General features: G+C 41.4%; 1 protein-coding gene across 1 annotated transcript; it reads right to left on the reverse strand.

The window, feature by feature from the left end:
* Positions 1-6,222: 6,222 nt before the first annotated feature.
* Positions 6,223-20,738, reverse strand: scn2b (sodium channel, voltage-gated, type II, beta). Its single transcript, XM_079165795.1, has 5 exons — positions 20,528-20,738; positions 13,178-13,338; positions 12,755-12,971; positions 11,735-11,927; positions 6,223-10,110 (listed from the first exon to the last, which is right to left on the reverse strand). Exons 1-5 carry the CDS (start codon positions 20,604-20,606, stop codon positions 10,080-10,082), a joined length of 681 nt encoding a protein of 226 aa, XP_079021921.1. The 5' UTR covers positions 20,607-20,738; the 3' UTR covers positions 6,223-10,079.
* Between the last annotated feature and the right edge of the window lie 5,218 nt (positions 20,739-25,956).

The raw sequence follows: 25,956 nt of genomic DNA on the forward strand, positions 1-25,956 counted from the left end.
CTTGCCGTCCTCTGTCGCTGTCTCTTTCAGACTCAGCGGTTGATTATCCAGCGAGGGAGAGTGTGAGGCGTAAAGCAGCGAGGAGAAGCAATGCAGAGAGGTAGCAGGCGCAGCAGTGTGGTGTGAGACAGCTCCACTGCTCCAGCAGCAGCAGCAGCCAGGGAAGCAGGCTGGCTGGCAAAACCCACAGGAGAAGACATAGGCTGGAGGTGGGGAGGAGAGCGCACGAGAGAGGCACGGTGGGATGCTGGAGCAGAGCCAGCAGCCAGGCAGGAAAAGCAGAAAGCGCGTGTCTCCCCGGCCAGCGCAGGGAGGAGCGAGCAGGAGAGGTACTGCAGCGGTAGAGGCGAAGAGAGAGTGAGAGAGGGGGAAGGAGGGGATACAGTGGAATGGCGGGGGGGGTGGGTGTGGGGGTGGGTGGGGGGGGGGATGAGGCAGGGGGCGATAACTGCACGCACATACACACATGCACCCAGCGCGGTAAGGCTGAGTCAGCCGTACTCAAGAGGGTCTCAGAGTCGGACACGTGCTGGGTGCTTCACCCATAGACCACATGCCCCCGTCTTCACTGCATCCTTTACGCCTGTCTCCACTTTCATGCGTTTCACATTTCATGCTCCGACTAAACTCTCGATTTGGCAGGCTAATACATTGGCAAGATGTCATGTTTTATCTCTTTCTTGTTCCCTCTTCAGTTCTACAGTAGGACAGTACTGGAAGGTTTTGTTTTGAAATGAAAACATAACAGTAACACCATTGAGTAGAAACCTTTTGGTATTGCATTACTGTTCTAAGGCACTACATATACAGTATACTGCATGTACACAAAAACGGGCCTGTGTATTTTAATACATTTTGACTTTACTATTTGCATGACACAGGGTTTGTTGTAGATGTATTTTGAAATGATTTGCTTGGTACATTTGACTACAAACCAGCAACTGCCAAAAACTGTACCGATGCAAGCCAATTTGGGCAAAAGGCCCAGACAGCATCCTTTGAGGTCTGTGGACCAGAGCTCAGCCTATCCTCCGTCGTCTGTTCATGAAACATTTACAATCAGCAAACGTCACTGTACTGTAAAGACCTGGCCTTGACGTAGGTTCTTTGGCTTTCAATCAGATTGTCACAGACTACCTTCAGAAACTGGTCTCAGTTGATATGCCTTTGCCTGCAAGGCACATAGGTGCAGTAACATGTCAATCACATGGAACCACCAGGACAGTACACAATTTAGTTTAGCCTTCAACACAACACGGTGGCAGTGAAGGATCACCAAAGTCCACAACTTTAATGTGCAGTCTGACCTCATTCCCAAGATTCATGACTTCTTCGCACATTGAGCGACACATCAACAGTGTAATCACCAACGTCAGTGGCCCATTTTTTATATACCGAATACAACTTCCCATTCCACTCAAACGTGTACAAGTAAAACCTAATATTAGCAAGCAAGGGGATCTATCTGCTTTGCAGGACACTTTTAGTGTTGTAACGACTAAAAAGATTGAAGAGTACAAATACCTTGCTGGACCTTGGTGGGTGAACTGACTTTTGACCAGTGGCGGGCCGTGCATTTTATACCTGGGCCTTCCGACTACAGTTCCATCTCCAAATAACCTCATTATGGCGCCACAGTTACAGTTATTATTTGTGTCTAGGGGTGTAACAATACACATATTCGTATTAAACCGTTCGGTACGAGGCTTACGAACCGAACAATACGTTAAAACTAGCTTAGCGGAAAACAATAGCAGTAAACACTCTACACTCTCCTCGCTGCGTTTAGCTGTTCTCTACTGATTCAAACAGGGCTAAAGCAATCGCCACACAATCGCCATTTCTCCAGACCATCATTCTGGCTTTGTTAAAGAAAACAACAGCCCAAACAGAGAAGCAAATGTCCGACCCTAACCCCGCGATGATGGGATGCTTCGTAATTAACGGACAATGATACATATAGTCAGAATCAATGTAATTAACACAATGACAAGAACACTTCACTTACCACAGATGCTGTTCACTTAAAGACAAAGTCCATCCTCCTTTCTTTGTTAACAAAGAGTATAATACCGCGGTTGTACAGAACATCGGTGCGGGTCAGTTCCATTCAGAGGTCCTTCGCCGGTCTGCTGCGGCCAGTTCGCAGCGGGGCCGGGCACCTGCCGGCCGGCGCAGACCGCACACCAGGCCTCGGTTATGGAGCTGTTTCCCTGCGAACATGTTCGTTGAGTTGTAAATCTACTCGGGTCTCTCCAAAAGTTTTCAAAAGCACCGTAGTTTGAGTGTCCTGTGGTGCTATGGTGTCGTGTAGCTGCTATGGTGTCGTGTAGCTGCCTTGATTAGCGTAGCGTAGCTCCAAACAGCTCCAAACACGCTCAGTTGCAAATAAAACGCATTCCCAGCCATAAAATGTGCAACGCTTCTCCGATGCTGAAATACCGTTTGTACAAATCCTTTTCCATGTTGGTTCAGGGCTGCTAGCTGTGGGGTTGACCGACCCTGTCCAGCTTTTCCTGAAATGTGCTTATCCAGAAATCCGTTTCTCCTCCTTCAGCCATTGAGTGTTAAAAAAACAAAGCTAGGTAAAAAAAAAAAGAGTCTACACCAAGCAAAACGCTAAAAATGTCAAGTCAATGTGATAACTTCTTACATATCTTTCAACTTGAACCGTTCCTACTAATACTAACTTCTGCAAGCTGCTTCAGCTTCAAAACAGTCACGCTAGCCCACTGACCAATCACAGCGCATGTTAATGCTGAGCCAGCTGCGTTAATGCTGACATACTTGTAGGCCAGCTAGAAGGCTCTGGCACGTCAAAGAATACGCCCAACATGTCAAACTAAAGATCTGATTGGTTGAAGACAATGAAAATCAACAATATAATCAATAATATAAAAGCTCTACTTAAAACAAGCTGCACTGGAAGCAGAGCAACTGAGGAAGACAGTAGCTGTGCAATGAGAAAATAAGATAATGGGAACAATATTTTTATAAATTATAATACATGTAGTGTATTGATGAAAAAATATTAAATTATAAAATAGCTATAACTTTGTGATTCTGTTTAGGCAAGCAGAGAAGGCCTTGCTAGCCCTGACGGCCCGCCACTGCTTTTGACACACTGTAGACTTGCACAGGCATGGCAAAGGGGACTGTTCCTCATCTGTTAACTGCTAGCACACCATGTACAACCCCACCACCACCACCACCACCTACTTTACTGCGGAACATAATTTACCCCTTGGTCCATCCACATATCACAGAAAATTATTCATGCATCCGATTAGTCATACTCAAAGTAACCACAATCACCTCAGACTCAGCACACCCACTACATCGTCACTTCGTGCTGCTTGTCAGGCTGCAGGAATAGAATGACAAGATGCAAGGACATTCAAAAATGTTTTTTTTCTATTGCTGATACAAACCCCCACAAGTATATAAATGCTTGAATCCTATCCTAGCTTAAACATCTACCTTTGTGCCATAGTTTTTATTCTGATGTTTTCTTTATTGTTATTTTTTCTCGCGACAGGGATAGATGAGTGAGATACATACCATAATGCAGCAAGCTCCATGTAGATAAATACGTCAGTGGATGCTAGAGGCAAATACATAAATACACACACATGCATATATGAGGAGAAGGGGAATGGAATGTAAACATGCAGTGATACATACATGTGTCTTTTCATATGCACACCAATTCATAGTCACATGTGAGCACACATGCGCGCACACACACACACACACACCTGCCTCTGGACAGGGTGACCTTGGATGCTGTGTATAGCAGGGAGGCGGAGCAAAAGAGGACATTACACTGATGAGAGGAGAGGAGAGTGTTAGGGATCAGGAGGGGTAAGAGGAAAGAGAAGTTCAAGGGGAGGAAAGATGGGAAGAGCGGACAGGGGAGAAGGAGAGAAAGGGGGTGGGGGGGCGACAGGAGCAAGGGGAGGAGAGATGACAGGAGGCAACGGAGGGAGGTGAGATGAGAGGCGGAGGGAGGGGGAGAGCGGAGGATCTGTTTCTGGGACGGCCAGGGCAGCGAAATGCTGCAGTGAAGCCACACAGCATGAGCCGGTCCGAGCACAGCTACTGAGAGACACTCAGCTCTCAGCCCGTATCTTCTCTCTCTCTCTCCCTCTCTCTCTCTCCATACCTTCATCTTCCCACCACTTTCACCTCCCACTCTGATTAACCTTCTTCTCACCCCTTACTTCAATCTACTCCCCCCCTACTCTCCATATCTCTCTCTTTCTCTTTGCACCAGCCGGTGAGTGAGCAGATTTCAGAAAGCATCCTGAGTGGAGGAGGACAAGTGGGGCGGGCCTCTCTCTACCTCTCCTTTTCATCTGTCCTTCCTATTTTTCCTCACCCTTTCTTCATTTCATTTCTTCCCTCGTCAATTTCCCATCAATTCTTCATATTTTTGTTGCTTTGTAAATGTTGCTGAATGCCTCTTACTCTCTTGTTCTTCCCTCTGTTCTTGTCTTTGCGTCCCATTCCTCTCTTTTTCCTGTCTGTTTTTGTCCCCGCGGTTTGTGATCCTGTTTTTATGTCTCTCCGTCCATCGTTACGTCGGTGGGGAACAGGGACCATTAAAAGGTAAGTCCTCTCTAAAGTTAAGAGCAGGTCTGCAGTACACACCTGTGCAGAATATGCAGCCGGCCTCTTGGGGGAGAATTTGTGTTGGAGGCTTTCAGCCTCACAGTTTGTTGTGCAGCCATATATAGTCTCATGTCTTGGAGTTGGATTTTAGTTTGGAAACTGCAATGATTTGCTTGATATTGGCAAGACGTTGGCTTGATGTCAAAAAAAGGTTTAAGTACAAAATTGTTAAAAAAGATCACAAAGTCTGTGGTTTGGTGTGTGTGTGTGTGTGTGTGTGTGTGTGCGCATAGTGTAACTGCAACTAGAAAGTTTAAATACACTTATTACATATCTTATATATTGTCTTCTTCTTCCTCTACCCTATTACTACTTGCTGTTTCACTGGCTTCATATAGTCACAATAACGTTTTGTATAATTTGATACAACATTCTTGAAGTGCATGAAACGTGTCATATTCCTTATTGAATGCACACTTTGCAATTTAATAATTGACTGGTTTTGTTTAGCAATTGTTTTGATGGTTTTGTCTTGAATATGTTTTTTGGGATGAAAACTACGCAATCTACGGAGGTAGTAATGGTAGTAATGAATTCCTAACTTCAACAACTCATAATTCAATTGCTTGAAAAAATATACGAAAGAAATGTGCATTCCATTTATTGTCCCACTCTGTGGTTAAAAAGTCTGCGCAGTGGCCTATTTTACTATAGCACCTAAGTTATCTGAAGTGACCCACATTATCTGTAAACTAATTTTTTATTAACTGTGTTAGAACAACAGCACTGCATGTAAAATATTAGACCCTTCATGTATATGAACGACGCCAACGGGCTGACGCAGTGAGGGTGCAAACGAGCTCTGGCAAAAAAAAAATGCAGGGTCATCCAGAAAAAAGGTTGAACCAGGGTCAACTATTACTGCAATGCACTGCTTTGACCGGACTGAACCAGCCAATCAAATACATGCAAACGCACAGCTGGTAGATCCTTTGTAACCTGAAATACCTCGCGATTGTTGCAATAACGGATGAAATGATTGTGACTTTTAAAATCCTGTTTAATAGTGTTATGGACATTTTTATCTGGGCTACATGTCAGAACCAAAATGAATCCCATTTGTCTGCAAAAGCTGAAAATACATAGTCTACATTCACAAAGTCACCTCTGGCTGATTCTCAGTGGAGCAGTTCCAGGTTGTCCCCCCATGATGAGATCAGAGTGCAGCTTGGCTTCCTGGGTTTAAGACTTGTTACTGCTCACATACATGCGTAGTGTCAAAGCACATGAGCATACTGTGGAGCAGTCAAAACTGATGCTCTGATATAAGGCGTCAAACGGAGTTGCTGGGGCCTTTCTGTGTGGATCAGCATGTGTCCACTTTGCTTATTCAGTGTCCGACCACCGTGCAAAAACATGCTATAGTGGACACTAAATTGCATGTAGATGTAAATGATTGCTTGCTATGTGTCAGCCCTGCAGCAGACTGGTGATATACAGTGGTGTTCCCTGCTTCTTGACCAGTGTGAGCTGGGAAAGGCTTGAAAAGGAGAAGCAGGTATCGATAATTAATTACAAGATGGATAAAAAGTGAAATACAGAAAACTGTGACATTTTCCTAAATCATCTTTATTCAAAATACACAAAGTAATGACAGCTGCACGTTCAGAGGCAGCAAAGTGCAAGCATTGGTTTGGTGTTCACTAACATTTAAAAGTTGTACAAGAGCAACTATTGTGGGCAAACCCATAGCCAGAGATGGTAAACAGTGATGCACAATGATAAATCTGTCTACTTCATCGTAAAGTATTAATGTTTTTGTTAGTTTAGTTGTTTGAGAAATACAGTATATACAATATACAGTAATCTATCTGACTTCATACCGCCAAATATGAATTAGCCCCAAATGTTAATCAGTCCTCACCTCATGGGTCAACCACACAAACCCTGCAACTTAAACAAGCTTGAACCCACTCAGATAGCGGTGTCCCAGGACATGTGTCAGACGGGGCTCTCCCAACCAAATAACTCTGCAGGTTAAATGCATATAGCCAACTATTTGAATATATCAATACATCACCATTTTATTATAGTTCTTAACAGCATGATTGTGTTAAAATGACCATATTGATCACACAATACGTCACATATAATTATAAAATCATGAATAATAAAACCATAAAAACCCTTTTTACGTTATAGGCCTTAACACAGGCCTGTACATATTTTTTTTTAAATAATGTCAGAAACCAGGAATGGCCAAGCCACCAGATTTGGAACTCTCCCAAATCTGGATGACACAGCATTACAGGTATCATAGAGACATCACTCTGTGACAGCTGGCCTGTCATCACAACATAGTTAAAACAACATTCAGAGAATAACAGAGCTCACATGCTGCAACATGTAAAAGTGGACATTAAATATTGATCTTTTCAAGAGAATATTTTTTCTTTTACATTTAAGGTGCTCCAACCAAAGACATGATCAAAAAAATGATACCAATACATTTCCCATTTAATCATACAATCATCATGCCATGTTTCCCATATACCACCTTATTAAAGTGAGCTTTATGTGATGTCCTCATTTCCCTTCTATCCGCATGCTCTCCACTAATTAAACTGATTATATTAGAATTGGTATGAATGTGTTGGTATGATGAGGAAAAGAGCTAGGATGTAAGTTTTAAAACTTTCATAACTATTACATATTAATCTCCTTTAAAATGAACAAATAAAATGTGTTTGTATTGAGGTGTAATGGCTCAGTTTAAAGTTGTTTTATCTCTTTAAACCAGGCTCCAGTTGGACTCCAGTTGGAGTTAGAATAAAAAGATATAGATTATGTGAACAGAAGCTTCTATTTTTTCATCATGTGAACAATTGGAAGTTGAATTTTTGAATCTTGAAGTTGGCAGATTAATCTCATCTATGTGCAACCAAATACCTCTGAGACTTTATAAATCAAATAGGCAAGCACTAAAAATATATATGCACGAATCAAAATGAAATCGAAATAAAATTCTGGTGTTATAATATTTGATAAATGATTGCTACATATGAGAACGCTCAGACATGCTTTGACTGACTCACATTGCTGTGGCTTTATCAATTTAATGAATTAAACGGAACATAATTACATTTCTTAATTCATTATAACATTTTTCTTTTTGATATGCACTGTTAGACATGCATTCATGGCAGTATAGTAAGCTGTACATGCTTTAAATTGACAAAATAGCAGATTCTACATATTTTCAATTTAGCATCTCTCTGTCAGTCACGAACACAAGCATCTTGTGTTCTAATTTGGATCATTTGGTATTATTCCCTGTATTACTGTGCGTGTGATATTTGTCATGGTAAGGATTACTATAAAACTGTGGCTGTGTAAAATCTACTGTTTGGGCAACTTTTATTAAGTCCTCCCTACATATTAATAATGGTTGTCACTGGCATGAATTACGTGATTGTAGGTGCAATGTGAGTTTTTTCCACTTAAAATAGTCTTTGATAAGTTTCTGACATAAATACTGTCATGTATCAGCAATAATTCACTCCACTTTATCTCTAATACCATCCTTTTCATCCAGTAACATTGTTTATGTAGGGCTGCATTCTGAGAGGAAAGCTCATCACTGTTACTGACAATTTTCCCCCATGCAGTGTGTGCAAATAAGTGCACAATGTACTGCAGTCACAGATATTGTAAGTGTTGTCTGATACAAAGACACATGTTACCCTATAAATAACTGAACTAACATCTGTGTCTGCTACTGTAACCTCCGTATTCAGGCACACTAACACATCATTCTTCTAGACAAGGCCTGGATGGGTGCAGACGTTTCTGTCATAGGGGTGGACGGTATAACCAGTAATAACATACAGTAGAAATATAAAGATTGGGCTATGCTGTTTATGTTACTAAAGAATTCATTTAAAGGGTGAATTCTGTGTTTTTCAACATGGACCCTATTTCCCATGCTTTTGTGATGAAACTGGGGACAACCATTTTTGAAAATGGTCCAGTATTGAGGGAGAACACTGCAGCTCCTAAAGGGGCTGCAAAGTGATCATATCGATGAAGCGCACCATTGCGCACCGTCACTGTTATCGTGTGTCTCACTCGGAGACGTGTAGTTCTGGAGTCTCGCACCGCATCAACATTGTTGAAATCAGCCAAATATTCAGTCATATCATCGGAAATCTGATAGAAGACATGTTGAAATGTCACAATAGAAAAAATCACAGGTGTAGTAAATAACAACATAATGACGGCTGAATTCCATTTAGGTGCTTCAGTGTCAGAGTCCTGGTATTGTTCATGCTGGCTCACTGTCACCCTGGCTGTGTCTGAAATCGCTCCCTCATTCATTCACTACTCCGTATATAATAGACATTCAATTGTGTATTCTATGGTGAGCGGTGAGTGAGAGTAAAATGAAATTTCAGACACTTAATAATCATCATTTTGTGTTCCCACTGACAGCGGTAATGTCATGGGGCTGTAATTTCAACAACTTCAAAATGCTAAATAAAAACACAGCTACTGTCATGACTTGCAGGGGCACATGAATAGAACAGCGCTCTCGCTAATGTTATTCGTGACACCTGTGCTTTTCCTGCTATGAAGTCAAAATGTCTGCTGTGAAACAGGTCTCTGTTGAGCAGAATCAGATTCTGCTGACTGTGCAGGGCAATGTTTTTTGCTAGAAAAACATCCACGCAGGTATAAGGAATGTTTTTTTCTCTCTCTCTCTCTGGATAACACATGCAACTGTGCATGTAAATTAAGACATGGTGCCAATACTGAGACATGCGTTTAAGGCAGAGTTGAAAGACACTGGGTCCATAGTATGTTAAACCAAAACATTTCACCCTCCAAAACTCTCAAAGCTAAACTGCAGCAGTTGTGAGAGTGGAAACTGAACAATTTACCATTACACACACAACACACACACACACACTTGCTGTGCAGTCTGCAGCTTTTAACTTCCACTAAGTATGAAGCTCTGCCTCCCCAGCCACTCATAGCATTATTAATAGTTAATTCATTCTATAATAAACGTCAGGCAATAAAATTAGATATTGTGACGCTGCGATATCGTTACTTCAAACTAGATTGTAGTCTACATTTTAGGTCATACCGCCCAGCCCTTGCATGTCCTATTAGTGTGTGATGAAAATTCCAATCCTTAATGTGAGATTGACTCATTGTGAGATAGTCCCTGAAGTTTACTTGTGGCTATGAATAAAAAGTAACGTGTGTTTAGCAGGTAAGTTGCAGAAAAATGTTCCCTGGCTTATTTCAAGGAAAAAGACGCATCTCAGACAGACATATAGAAATACGCACGCACACATTCAGCACATTCAGCCCCCCCCCCCACCACCACCACGCACACACACACACACACATGCAAAAGATATGGAAGTATCAGTGGACAATGATTCAAGCAGTGGTTACTATAGATCTTCAGGTAGGGAGTGCTTATGTCTGAAAGAAAAGAGAGGAGAAGAGAATGAACAATATTTGACCTATGCTTGTAATATTCTTGGTAGATGCCCCAATAAAAAAAAGCTTCTCTCGAGATGAAGCCAGCAGGTAGAGAGATCTGGGGCAAAGCACACACAAAGAAACCTGTACGCTTGCACACATCCATACACATATTGTATACGCGTTTCTTTTTTAACACATCCACAGTCCTCTTTTGACAGAGGGATACATAAGTTTTTGGTTCTGTTGGCTACTGCATCATTGTAATTAATGTGACTCGTTGCAACTCTTAATGTATTATGTAACATGCAAAGAGAGCAGTGTCCTGTCAGTCTGGTTTGACTTTGATTTTTAAATTAGTTGTATTTCATATTTTTCCTCGATAAAAGTCCATGTCAAGTTCTGTCGCAGACATGGTGTTCATGACAGACAACAACAACAGTCCAGATTGGGTGACATGAGCAGGTATTTACCGGAGGGGGTGTTGGGCGGTGAGAGCTCCACAGGCCGCTGGTTCAATCAGATGACCCAGCTATGGTTGTCTATAAATAAAAGCGAAGAGATGCCCGACAACATCAATAGAGGGAGAAGGTTTGAGGTTTGGAATCCAATTACAGGAGAGAAGAGGGTAGTTAAAGTGACATAGACAGAGTTATGTCTGTGCTGTGTGTTTTTTCTTTTGTGCACTTTAACACATTTCAAAATAGGCTAACAACATGTGTGTTTTCGTTACAGTGCATGTCAGCAGACAGTAATTTTAGGAGTAGGAGTAGATGTTTGTTTGTGTGTTTTGAATTTGAGATATGTACTATTGACTAGTCCGTACAGAAGAAAGATATGAAATTAAGCCCAATAACCAGACCGGGCAGGACGCATAAATCCCCACAGGCATTTGATTTCCGTGTGCGGGCCCAATGTAAACAAAATAGGCAGTGCCAGCACGTGAGTGTATTGATCAGGCTGATAATACAATTATCACATCGTCCCTATTAATATGCAGCACATGTGGACGTGGTTTGGACCAGCAGAGGTATACAAGTAAACATGGGGCTAACCTGGAGCACAGGGGGGTCCGGGGGATCCTCCCGTGGGAATATTTTGATAAACAAGCTGTATTTTTATGCTTTTTAAGCACTCTGGCACCTTATTAAATGCAAAGTAATAATGTCTCACATTGTTTCTGATGTAAAGAATCTGTGCGCTCTACCTTTTCTCCTCTACCTCCAACCCCAACACACACACGGTTTCATTTTTGACAAGCTGTTGTGTTACGAGGATTATCTCACATTCAAAAACATACTTTTTTTTCAAGCTTCACTTTGATATTCCTAATGTTGCAAGATAGTTAAATATATAACGAACATATGGATAATGCACATCAATTAACACAGATTATAATGAATCATCATCATCCCTGGTGTAAAACAGTGCTTAAGTTAAATGTAGGATTACAAAGTGCCTAAACGGCTATAATATACAACTCTTAATTCATTGGCGTATTGATTCCTAGTGGTATGCTGCTGGTGACTATGCTGCTGATGTTCATATGTCATTTCAAACGAGACACACTTTCTTGATGCTTCTGCTACTTGAAGATTTAGGATGTTAAGGGGAGATTTCTTACTTGGTTCCCTCCTCTGCAACACCCTCAGCCTCCAGTTTTCCCTCCTCCTCCATCTTCTCTTCTGAAATCAGTTCCTGTTTTTGGTGTCTGCGAAGACATTTCACTACTACCATGGAAAGGATCAGCAGAGCTAATGCTCCACCCACTGATGCCCCAATCGCAACTGCAATGGTCGAATCCCTTGGAGGGGGAACTGAGGAGAGGAGAATAAAGGGTTAAATAGTTTGTAGACAAAGGATGGAGACAAGTGCAATGCTGGCTAAAAGCTTTACTGGGCTGATTAAACAGAGTGGAAAGAAAGAAAGTGCTGCTGAGTTAGCCAGGGTCATGTGCGTGTGTGAGAGTGTGTGTGGGTGCGAAAAAGATGCTGGGGGACTAAGTTCAACCTCTTGTTGGTCATTAATAAGTAAAAAGCTGACTCATCACCATTAGGTCTTCAACGCTCCAGGATACACACACACACACACACACACACACAGTGTGTTATTTATGATTACTGTATGGCATTTATCCTTAAAGAACAGTGGCAGAGAGAGCTCAGTGCAATGCAAAACGCAAGCAAATGATAACTTTTACGCCACTTTTGACAACAAATACAGTATTTCACGATAAGAAGAAAAGTCATTAATAAGTCCAAATTCTGGGTTCTTTCTGTTACAACATTTCAAAACGTCTGTTTTTGTCAAAATATGCCAATCCATAGCTTACTGCGCCAACCTACACATTTTGTGTTTTTAGCCATATTGTGGTGCAACTATAAAAATATGAATGAGTCACAAGGGCTATCAGTTTGCAGGGCAGCCGTCTCTGCTGTTGCAGCTGTAAGCAAAATCCAGCCAACACTTGACACAAGGAATGTTTCTTTAAAGCAGCACTCTCCCTTGAAAATATACATTTTGGTTTAGCACTGAATACTGCATGTACGTTTGGTAGCCGAGGGGTACATTTGAAGGTTTGAGAGATGCAGTTTGTGGGTATCTTTATGGCAAGGATTAGGATTTATGCGGTGTAGTTACTTACGTTCGGAAACAACATTGAGCAGTAAGCCATTTTGTCCATTGTTGCGGTCTGGGGGGTTAATCACATTGCAGTTGTAATACCCCTCATCCTCGATCTGAACATTGGATAGAGTGATTGACATGTCATTCTTTTCCAGTTTCCCGACAAACTTGACCCTATCTCCGAACCGGTCCGAGCGCAGAGGCATCATTCCTTTTTTCTTTTGGTACATCATAATCTATGGAGAGAGAGAGAGAGAGAGAGAGAGAGAGAGAGAGAGAGAGAGAGAGAGAGAGAGAGAGAGAGAGAGAGAGAGACAGAGAGAGAGAGAGAGAGAGAGAGAGAGAGAGAGAGAGAGAGTGTCCATAACAGGCTTACACTTTTCAAATGTAGACACCTATAGTTGTAGTTGTAGATGTTTAGCATAATGACAAGCCATTTTACCATCTCCTCTGTGTCATTAAGTGTTTCTTGGTAGGTCCAGTTCATGATAAACTTGGTAGGATCCATCTTATAGCAGGAAGTAAATGTGCAGGGGATTTTGATAGTTGTTCCATTCAGTGCATTGATCCTACCGGGCATGATCACATCCATGCTCGAACAACCTGTAAATAACAACAACACCAGTGTTAATAATGCTGTTAATGTGAATAAAACATCTGAGCTGTAAGGACTGAAACAGAGTTGACTTCATTCATATAAGGTACAGCTACATATTGAAGAGGAAATTCACAGTACAAATATTGGTATTTCTTTTTCTGGTAATATATACTGTATATGGTATAAGTAGTTCCACTGAGGTCTCAAGTCAATAATATAAGTACAAGTAAAGCTACATTATACACATTCAATTAATCCCACACAGATTATTTGCTGTACACAGTTATCATCATCTAGGTTTTATAATTTAGATAAAACTAAAAAGCACAACTCCTCAGCCGTTTCAACTTGCCAGCACGTAGTGAGGCGTGTTCATCCATGTAACTGCTGACTCTTCTTCTGCACTCCATCTAGAGAGTGAGTCATTTGATGTGAATCCCTCAACTCACAGAACAGATTTGAATGTTGGGGAAAGTCTAGCAAAGTGATTGTAGATCAAACAATATGTCGTCTATATTAACATCTCCAGCAAAGTCAGTTGTAAAACATAGACAGCAAACAGAAAGTGGTATCCCACAGCATGTTTGTTTGATCCATTTAAATCCACAGCATATGCCTCTTTAGATGGATTTATTGCAATTTCCAAAAAACGGCTCTGTCTAGAGAGTAAAAAAGATTTTTCCACAACAACATCGCTAATTTTGTTGAGGGTTTGCACATTATTTCAGTGATCTATTGCTGCTACAGAAGGTGACATCCATGTTGAAACACAGGGATCTTAGCTTTAAAAATTGTTATATGTGATATTTGAATAAAGAGCTTGATTGCGAGTAGCTGTGGAATTGCATTATTCCACTTGAATATGGCTTCGCTGAATACGCTGTAATAAAGCTAAATGATGTCAAACCCCATGAATGGAATAATAGAGATAATTAGTGTAGTGGAAGAAAGATATGTTGTTTTTGGCATCTCCTCATTGTAAGCAGGTTCAACCCTTTATTAATGAAATAGCATTATAATATTTCCATTGTTATAGTTATATTCATGTAGCACTTGTGCAAATCATGATGGCTAATGTTAAAGAAACAGTCAAATATAATGGACTGATGGCATCAAATGTAATATTTCTCAGTTATCACTGGTAGGATTTTGATGTATGATGATTTTTTGGTACCATGATCTGGCATCGACACATTTGGCCTCATGCAAACAATAGAATTAAATGGATTAAATCAATTTCACTAATGTAGTGTGGGCATCAAAGTGTATTCAAAGTCATTACAGTCATTGCAGTTGATTAGGTTATCAGGAGGGATGGCAGGATAGCACATTCTATGGAACACTGAAAGACCACAAAAGCTTTTTATTGGCTCTCATGATCATGATACTTGCACAGTAGTAGCAAGAAACTATGTTAAATATACATTTAGACTGCTGCAGTAAGCCATATTCTACATTTCGACGTTCTAAAATGAAAGCCAAAAAGCATATAACTGCATCGCATGGAACTTGAAATTAAATTAAAGTATCGTTTAGTTTCCTCAGGTTTCCTCCTCCCTACGTCTTAAGCATGGGCTTACACTCCCCAGACAGAATCCGTGCCTCTCACTCGGTATGTGTGTGTTTGTGCGTGCATGTGTGTGTGTGTGTGATGGGACTCTGCACCATTCTTTCCTCTGCAGTCGGGTGTTTCTGGCACCCTTCCCACTGCTGCTGCACCACTCCACAGGCCTGCCTCTCTGCACCACACACACCCCCAACACACACATGCAATTTCGGCATCTCCCACCCACCGTATGTATAATTTACATACGCACAAACACACACATACACACACACCCACACCGTTTTCCATGCGCACCGTTCACCACAGTCAGGTGTCTGGTAATGCAGCTGCTTCTTGCTCTCCCTTCCTATTACACACAAACACACACACATTGACACACAACCTCCTACAACGTGTGCATCGTCAGCAGTGCGCTCGGCATGCTAGCTGTGCTATGTCAATGTCATCCCAGCACAACGGCCTATCTGTACACACAGCTAACACATTTGAACACCAAAGTCACTGACATAGACACACACAGACACAGACACACACACAAACACACGTAAGCACTCCATACAGTTACAGTGCCTGCAGCGCTAATACAACCCATACACACAAATACGCAGTGTGAGAAACGGTTTGATACAGGCTCTTGCTGACTCAGCAGTCCAATGGATATTGAGAAAGGGACAGATGCAGACGGAGAGAGGCAGAGACTTGCTAACAGATGAAATACTGCAGTGAAGCAGCCTCATGCGACTCCTCCCTCCCTCTGCCCCTCCTTCTTTCCTCTCCCATCTTCGTCCACCTCTTGCCTCCTCTAACGCCTCTGTCCTACTACCATCCTCCGTCCGACCCCATAACTACCCTCAAAATTAAAGAAATTCTGTTTCTTCCGATCTTCACTTCCCGTTGCCCCCCCCCCCCCTTGCCTTCTCTCTCTTACGCACTTCTATTTCCCTCCATTGTTCCCTACTCCCACAAGGTCAATGCAGAAAAAAAAAGGTAAAACGTAAGTAGGTCTGTTACGTAATGTTTTCATTGGGCTGCACTGTATATGCACACAAAACTATTCACAGCAGAGGTGTGTATTGGTAAGAAAATGTAATTTATTAGCGTGGAAAGGCTGTCTGCCTGACTCACTGATGGGTAAAAGAATGCAAGTATAGTCAAAACAGATTGTATATATGTTTGTTGTATGAACAACCTCATAAAGAGTGTACATCTTATATTTCAACAAGAACAGTAATGACGCCCACACTGTTCCAATTTGCATTAAATAAATAAATAAAAAAGAAAGCTATGGCTAACTGAGAGGCACCACAACTTATCTAAGCAACATTGTCAACCAGTATGCACAAATGTTTTTGATTTCAACAGGAATAATGCTTCCTAAAACTACAATCCTTTTGATTAGTCAGGAAAGGTTCAATAATACATATTACAGTGAATTGTTTTTTTGATGGTAGCCTGGACAAGACTAAACTCTTTCGCCTCCAGATCTCAATCCAATTAGGCATCAGGAAGCTCGTCTGAGCAGGAACCCGCCGAGAACCAGCTTGACAAAACCACAGACATCTTTTGAAGGTCTCTTCTGAAAGTGATGTAAAGCTGCTTTAAAAAGGCATAAAGAGCTTCGGCTCAGTATTTAGAGGCTCTCATTTTCATGATGATCATATACTAGGACCGAGATGTGCAATCGCTAAAAGTATCACCGCTCACTTATTTTGGTGTTGAAGGGTGGTTGTAACTGGATCTAGGGTTTAAGAAGTGCTGGTCCCGAGTGGTTTGTTGGAGTAAATACTGGTCTCGAGTGTGTTGACGCTTTAGGGTTAGTAACTGGGCACCCTCCTTCTCGAAACTTTTGCAAAGGAGCCAAATCTCTACAGAGGGCTACGCAACTCTACACGACGTCCTTCAGATTGATCGGCTCTCTTCTACTCTTCTGCTTTGGGCAGCTTCAGTGAGGGCTCTGATGCTTTTTTTTTTAAGGGTCTGACCTCTGATCCCCACCTCCTTAGTTCACCACAAAACCTCTACAAAGCACTATAACCGGGAGCACTTGTAAATTCCTTATATATCTCCAGGGGCAATATTGGCTTAATGGTGATGGAGGGGTTAGACCACAACATCTAATCTGATTCCAAATAGATTGGTTGCTGGTAAAAACCATTATGTAATTCCAAGCTGCCTTTTGTGGGTCCAGACATTATTTGTTACGTGCTTATCTTCTGCTGCTGCTGCTGCTGCTTGGCATCTGAACACTTGCTTGTGTTTGATAAGTGTTACAATTGAAGATGGCAGTAGGAGGTTGGTCAGCATCGCGCAGCCAGCACAGAGCAGATTCTGGGTATTCGGGTAAGTATTACTATTTTTTTATGCCTTTGCCTCCCAACACGCCGAAGGGGCATTGGCGTAAAAGTGAATCATGAGTTTGCAACGTAAACACTACTTAACGAAGCCTGTAAAGCCTACAGATGTTTTGTGGATGATATGTTGACCCCAGCATGCTGCCTTTAAAATGTTATAAGTCTGGTATTGTTAGGTTTTGATTCTTTAGACTCAGTGCTGCAGGACTTAGCTCTAGTGCCCCCTGCTTTGGAGAAAGTCACACTGCATTCTGCACACTGCAGCACTCCACGCTCAGGTAACAGGGGGAGCAGTCAGCAGTCAATACGTTCATTTCTGGAGAAACCTGACGGATGGAGAAGCTTTTCTCAGATTATGTCATGACTAGACAGGGATAGCAATCGGCCCCAGAACTCCATTAAGTAATGAACAAAAACATGAGTGGGTCTGCAGCGTCTTTATGTGATAGGTTACTGTATCAGAACAGACAGGAGCACATTATCCAGGATACTGACCTTATTTAACAGCGGTGTTGCAGACGTAATTATTGCACATGCCCATAGTCTTCTATGATCACCAGTACTATTGATGGAAATATATTGACCGGAGTTGAAAGGTACTTTCTATTCCTTGTCCTCCCCTCACCTCCACTCCACTCTTTCACTGTCATGCATTATTGACAGTCGTGTCTACTCATAATAGAGTCTGGGTGCTTCAAGATACAGTATGCTAAAACTTTGAAGAAGCACTTAAAGGGTTTGAATGGAGTCTACAGGAGATACAAACAAAAACACCGACAAAAAACACAGAAACATGCACGTAAATAGATACAGAGATCAATGCACATACCAGTTTGGATGGTGGTAGTGTTAAACATTAGTCACATGGTTTAGATCAGTTACATTTCAGTTCACTGGTATCTTTGGATTATTATTATTTAATATTTAATTTTAGGCTACAGGATAAAATGATACTATGTCTGAATGACATACATTGTAATTCAAATAAATGATGTCATGGTGACTGTGACAAACACTGTCATGAATGATTCCTGTTGAAGTGTTTCAAGAAAAACAGAATATTCAGAAGCAAGACAAAGCTAAAACTCATTTATTTATATTTGGGAAAGTACGGAACAGTTAATGGAAAATGTAGGTCCACAGTGGTCTTTTCAGTCTTTTTATTTCCTTTATTTGTATTTGTTTTTTAAAGGCTCTGCTGTAATATAAACCCAGGATTCTCTGTTAATTAGAACAGCACAAGGAGCTCCCTGACCCCTTTATAGAAATATCTCCCTGCTGGCCTCAAACAATAGGCCATTGTTCGTAGCAGTTATCATTAGGGACGTTTTTTTATTTTATTTTCTCTCAGAAAACTAAATGCATTGCTGTTACATTAAAGTTTTGACTGAATTGTGGTAATTTGAGCTTCAAATGTAATCATGCCAGAAGTCCATGTTAGTACATTAATATTAGATGCCTTTTCTTTGCAGTGTGCTGCTGCCATCTAGTGCCTCTTAGCAGGAACTGTAACTGTGGGGTTGCTGAATAAAGTTAAAACAATAATGGGCAGAAAGAATATTAGTGGGAAACTGCAGCAGCTTCACAAGTCGGCAGAAGTCCACAGGAATACTGACACGTTTGTTGTCAGCCTGATGGTGTTCTTCTGAAAGGCAGCACACAAGATGTATTTTATGCAATATTCTTTCATTTTGACAATCACAACAGCGGGGTAAATAAGAATTAAAGAGGAATGCAATGATCTTACATCCCCCCCCCCCCCTTTAGCATAAAACCTACATCCTGTTGAAAAGAGATAGAACGGAGCAACTGTACTTCTGTAGCATCTCCATGCAACAAGCAACTTTTGGGAATCTATTTTCAGTTGGAATCGGGGGAAAGCACTGTCCACAAATACACTGTGTTTGAGTTCCCCTATGTCATTTCCAAACCACTGAACAGCAACATCTGATGAAACAAGAAGACAAAATGACAGTTTGAAGACGACATTCTACTCCGTTGTCCTCTTGGCCCTCAGTATTTCCTCCCTCATTTCAGAATGGCTTTTAAGTGGGAATGACATGATGTAACTGGATGTGCATTTGATTTTCCATGAACCCCACCCCCCCGCCCCCCTCCATTCTATCTTCAGGGAGTGACTCATTGTGTAAATAAACATTCAACCGTGCTAATCCTTCAGATAGGGATCCAACCTCTTTCTACCCTCCTCTCCCTAACCGATGACCCATCCTCGCAACCTGTGTCCTGCTCCGGTTCATAAACCTCGCCTTGGCGGTGTCGAGTTTTACTGGCGTGCTAACACACACACACGTTGCACATTTACCAGTGTCATGCACCAAGTGGCTTTACTGTAGCATTTATTATTGCAACTTGAGTAAGCAGCAGGAAGGGGAGCGTATGTTATACAAGCTCAACGCTGACATACATCACCACAGCCCTGGCTTGTATAATGATGGATAAGGTTGGCTTTCGATTGTATATCCGCATTTAAGCCTCATGTGATCATCCACCCTTGTGATCAGATGTGGGCCATATTGTGTGGAAGCGTGTTTTGATCTGTCGGCTATCTTCTTCATCTGGAAATGATCATGAACCGGTTTGGATTGGCTGTCCATGCTGTTCACATCTGCTCCCTCACGTGTTCATATAAATCCATTAAACTAATATTTAGATGGCCCCATAAGTAGGTTTGTATTGCATGACTGCTACTGAATACAAGGTCCATACATATCAACAGCACATTGTTAGCACCTCATTACAGGACTATTTCTGGACATCACTCACAACACTGAGACCTACTGTGTACTGTGTAGCCTACACTGTCCCCCTGTGTGCAGACTGAGCCAATATTTATTTTTATATAGTGCATCCAAAACCCTGTTTAAAAGGCTGTGATGCGCCAGGGCAGTGGTTTATATGTCAACAGAGGCTAAATGGAGACGTATAGGGGGGGAATAAGTAATGACAGAAGTACCACAACAGACCAGAATTCAGTTTCGCTAAAAGCCATCCAGGAAAGCCACAACAGTCTGGTTTTAATGGATGGCTTCTATCACACTAGGGAAACGCTGGGATGACAATTAACGGACATCATCGCGAATTACAACCATTATATCCCTCCTCGTCCTGCACACACTCACTCACACTCGCACACACAAGTCAGATATGAGGGGAAAGGCCTACGGATGCAGCGGTTTGCGGGCGCTATCATCCCAACGAAGGATCGCGTATCAATGCATCGGAGCATCGACCGGTTTGGCTGTTGTGGTTTCTTACCGGAGAGCGAGAACAGCAGCAGCAGCGCGGCGCTCAGCAGCTGAACGCCAGACCTCCTTTCCTGCGCGGGGGAAGACATGTTCTCTCCTTATTAATGAATACAAAAAACAACGACGCTTTTGAAATACAATATGTTTAAAAAAAAGGAGCTGTAAATCGGCTCTTGTTGTGTGCATTTAAATGCTAAATATTTCAATTTTTTTAAGGGAGATTTAGAGGCAGGACATGGCTGGCAGTGTCTGTAGCCTTATGAAGGTTGATCTAATGGTTGTCGGTTCGTTGGCGGCGGAGGAGGGAGGGCAGGACAGGAAGCCACTGGGATAAAATGGAGGATGTCTCTTCCTCACATGTAGGTTGAAAACAAATAACTTACTATGAATAATAAATACACTAAAGAGCAACAAATAAGCTCAAAATCAAACAGACTCATGAACACGTGGGTGACAAAGTATAAAGATGTAGGCCCAACTAATACACTCTAATTTGTTACTCGTGTGTGAGGTAAATGGTAAATGGACTTTATGTGTATAGTCTTTCCGACCACTCAAAGCAGTTTTCACACTTCTTGTCATATTTCACTTGTCATCATTCACCCATTTACACCCATTCACACACTGATGGAAGGGGCCACCATGCCACCTGCCCATGAAATGCATGCAAGATGACAACAACAACTATTTCAGGATTCTATTTCAAGATTTGTGTGAAGAAATCCAACATCTGCATGTTACATAAGCTTCTGATAAATAACCTAACCTAATAGGGTCATAAGGACGAGGAGGCCCCACTCAGAGGAACTAGGCTGTCGTGCAGACAAACAAAAAAATAAGCAGAGCCCATCTCCCTCCTTTAATCCGATCCTCTCTCCATTTTGCTTGAATGGGAGGCAGCAGGAGAGGATACTGGGGGGGAAAAATAGGCAAACACTAACTGGTGGTCACAGGTTTCACCCCTCAGCTGACCATCCGTCTCTACTTACTGGAGGCAAAGAGAGGGTGTGATGTGCATTTGATAAAAGGAGGGAGGTGAAGAGAGAGACTGGAGTATATGCAGGCATATGGAGAAGCCTCAATAATTCCTCCGAACAGACTGATAATCTAATTTTTCAGGGGAAAAAATGGCTGGTGGCACGCAGGGTACGGGAAAGAGGAGAGGAGCATTAGAGAAAGTGAGGGCTGAGGGAAGGAAGGAGGCAGTTATGCAAAGACAGGAAGAGAGGAGAAGTAAAAGGCAAGAGGCACTTAGAAGAGTGGTTTGAAAACATTAAGCCGTTATAGTAGTATAATGGAGGCGGAAGAAGAGGGATGGGCTGTTTGCCAGTTTGTGGTTAGCACAACACTGCTGACTGTACAAGAAGAGAGAGCTTCCAAATTCACTGTCAAAGTAGATGCTTTCCATATCAAGAAGCCATAAACATAGACCACTTATTTCATCTACCAGGCCTGTAGGCTCGGAATGCTTTATGGATGGACACTAGAAGAATACACCTGGAGTATAACAGAAAACATACTGACAAGTACAACATAGCTGAATGTGTTTGGATTACAGTAATTCCATAGTGGCAGCATAAATGTTATGCAATCACCGCCATATATGTTTCAAGGAAAATTGAAGGCATATTTTCTCTGTCTCCCTCTCTCACATTGGGGTCCTACACACGAACAACACACGAACACCACTGTTCCTGCCAAAGTCAGAGCAGTTTTGGTCAGAGGCTTCTGGAGTGGTGTTTCTATCTGTGCTCTTTTTCCTGGTTTGAATTGGGCGGGGCTAAGTTTGAGGGGAAAAAAAGGTGATGACACGTGTTTCTGTGCACCAATCACAGTTTAGAAACAAAATGTGCTCATTTTGCCAGCACTGTGGGTGGCATCTGATGAAACCACACCCACTCAATGTGGAGTGGTTTATGTTAGATTCTCAATACACATTAATTACAAATAGGATTGTTGTTTATGAATAGTAAGTGCTTTAGAACAGTAATAGGAATGATGCAGGAATGAAGGAAATCCTTAAAAACTATACTGTTAAAATGTTTCCATTTTTACTTTAGTGCTTTTTAGTGCATTATTTAAGTGTGTGACTAGAAGTTGACCCCATGTTTTTTTTTTAAGTCAGCTCATCACTAACATAATAGAATGCATTTGATAACACCATACTGTTGCTGTCTGGTGAAATGCACACATTCATGCTCCCCAGTGAAAGGATCTTTTTTTTCATTTTGGACACATTATGAGCTCCCGTGTAGCACCAGCTTCAGGCCAAAGAGTCAATTTTGAACACATTCTTTCTTCCAATATACCTTTGTGTGATGATTGTAACCATTGTTGTCACATCTTGTGGCTGCTTGAAGACAACATGTTAAGTTTGTAGCTTTTAGCATAATTGGAACTGTATATAGGATATACGTTTGATAAAATAGTGACAGGGAAAGCAACATGCAACAATTACCCCATCTACATTAACATAAACCTCAAACACATCTATGGCACCTTTAAAGGCTGCAGCTTTATGGTGTTGTGTTGCGTTGTTGGAAACTGCCCCTCTCCTTGGTGGTGAATGTCTCTTGGCAGTGTGTCCTTCTCCATGGTGCTGAACTTCACCGCTCAGTGTGGAGGGCCCAAAAACTGAAATTAGTTTACAGAGCTACAAAGTGTAAATCAGTAAATCATGTTTGAGTTACTTTACTCATTATAATAAAGCATATTAATAGAATAACTGTCCTCTTTCTCCCTGTCCCCCTCTCTCTCTCTCTCTCTCCCCCGTGTTTTTCTGCAGAGAGAAGAAACGTTGCCTTTGTTGCTAGGCAGCAGGGCTATCGTGGAAGAGTGAATCACTGCTGTGCTGACTGTTGCTGATTTAATACAATCAGAGGTAAGAGGTCTGTTAAGGTAATAGACTCAAAAGGTGTCAGATATAGTTGCGGGATAAAGGGCCTCAAGCTCAATATCAATATATATGTTTTGCTGGTTGTTTTAATGGCATATAAACAGGTTTTTCTCCTTTTAAAGATTCCACAGATTTAGTTTGTGTTTTTGTTATTGCAGTAGTGCAGACGTTTTTTTTTTTCTTGAGGTTAATTTTATGTACATATACTCTTTATGGCAATTATGACTCTTAGTTGTCTTATGATAACCTCCGATACACTTGCTCCAGTTAAGGTTAGGTTGATGAAGAGCACGAGGTTAATTAAAGGGACTTTTTCATCAATTACACCAAACTCTGCACTAAACTGTATCCAGATCATCATTCCATTTAAGCCAATCAACCACTGCCAATCAGGTAAGTCCACTGATGAGCACGTTTCCTGGAGGAGATTCTGCACACTCAAGCCAATCAAGCGGACCAAAAATAGCTTTCTTTGTCTGATTTGAAAGAAACAATCATATTCTTCAAGCCGCATATTAACGTTAACCTCATGCAGTAATTGCCAGTACATCATGTCCTTCTGAAATGTTTCAACTTGTACTGAAAAATCAAGCATCCCAAAACCGGCCTTAGCTTTTCATGGAACTTAAACTCAGAAATGTTAGACATCACAAGTTCACACAGACACAGTGTGTGGCTAGACTGTCTGGTTTGGGGAGGATGAGCAGGCTCAGCTTAGCCTTCATCTCTATTGAAGGACCAATCCTGGACGACGTTCTTCATACAATCCGGCACCTTATTTGGGACACAGTAAGTGTATGATGTGAGTCGTGAGACACGGTGTAGTCATTGAACTCAAAGCCCAAACTATGGACAAAAACATCTACAACAACAAAGGAAGAGTGTCACAACTTTTTGTTTTTTAGTGTCAAATTTAAACACAATTCTCTGCTGAAATTGTACATTGTTGTCAATTATTGTCACCATTTTTGCTAAGATTTACTATAGTGTTTTGTAATAATTATATCTTTTTATGACCATATAGCAAGTTTACAAACAAGGAAAAGGAAAATATTGAAATTAAATAAAGATTTTCTATCGAGGTCAATGTCAATGGGACAAGTGCTCTCGTTGAGTATTTCCTGTTCAATTCCACCCTGAATCTATCACTCAGAGATATTGGGCTTTCATTGCTGACTGGTTCTTCCTTGCTGCAGCCTGAGGACCTGAGAGACGGGCTGAGAGAGAAGAAGGAAGAGCAACTCTGAAGAGTGAGAAAGAAAGTGGGAGTGGTTCAGCAATGTGTTGCTTTTTTTGTACCATTGGGTACAATTAAAATAAACCATTTACCAGATTAATTATGTCTAAACGACTAAAACGTCCAACATGGAGACTAAGATAAACTTGATCTTCATTAAGAGCAAATAAGACTTGATTCTTTCATTATTTTGTATATTAAGTATCCACACATGCAGAAAACTCTCACACACACACACACACACACACACACACACACACACACACACACACACACACCCAAAGCATTAAACAGCTTTAAAATCATATCTGTAAATGTACTTCTCTCTGGATCCAAAAGAGGGTGCTGTGACTCCACGATACACATGAAAATGCTTTGGAATAAAAAACGTCGTTATTTAAACATTATTATTGTGACTTCTTTCTGAACAAATTTATCCTGCAAGTTTTCTTGAGCTTATTAAGCATCAGTATCAGTTCTTAAAAAAAGGGAAAGGAATGGTACTACAGTTGGTCTGGGGAAGTTTTTCTAATGAGACGAATTTCTCCAGTTTTAAGTGCACTCTCATTTCTTTAACATTTCACTTCAAATGTCTCACATTAGAGTTGGCTTGAATATGTTGTAATGGCAATTAGATATGGCATGGTAACATTAGGTTACTTTGGCAGACCTACAGTATGTTATATATTTGTTAATATTAATGTCCATACACGTTCTTAGTGAGATCGAAGATAATGGCAACATTCTTCTCAATGTGTTGCTGATGTTCCCTGCAATCTGTTATCACCATCACCAATTATTGCCAAACATTTCAAATTCCATTCATTTTAAAAATGTATAAAGTGTAGTTTTATAGAATAAAGCTGGACGTGTAGACATTTCCCTCTATTCGTGATTATTTTCTCCATGTTCTTCATCAGAAAGCCTCCGTAATTTAGAAGAAGCCCAGGGTGACAACAAGGCAGGAGGTATGATAGTGCTCTGATGGTCCTCCAGGTAAGCTCACAAGTCCACTAGCGCACCACTGGGATGGGAGCTCCACTGAGTTTGACAGAATGTTTGATTGACAGCTCTGTTCTCCTGCCCGCCTTTCTCATCTCGTCTTCCACACACGTCCATCTTGTCCCTCGCTTCTGACACCGCAGACTCTTTGATCACTCTACATGTTTGTATTGCACTGCAGCAAACTACTGAGGACTACAGTGAGAGGAAGAGTGAAAGAGAAGGAAAGTGGCGGATAGAGAGAAAATATTCCATGTCTTTGTTTTTCTCTCTGTGGCATCTTGCCTTGTGGGAGTGAAGCTCT

Source organism: Pholis gunnellus, assembly GCF_910591455.1.
Source record: "Pholis gunnellus genome assembly, chromosome: 9".
NCBI lineage: Eukaryota > Metazoa > Chordata > Actinopteri > Perciformes > Pholidae > Pholis > Pholis gunnellus.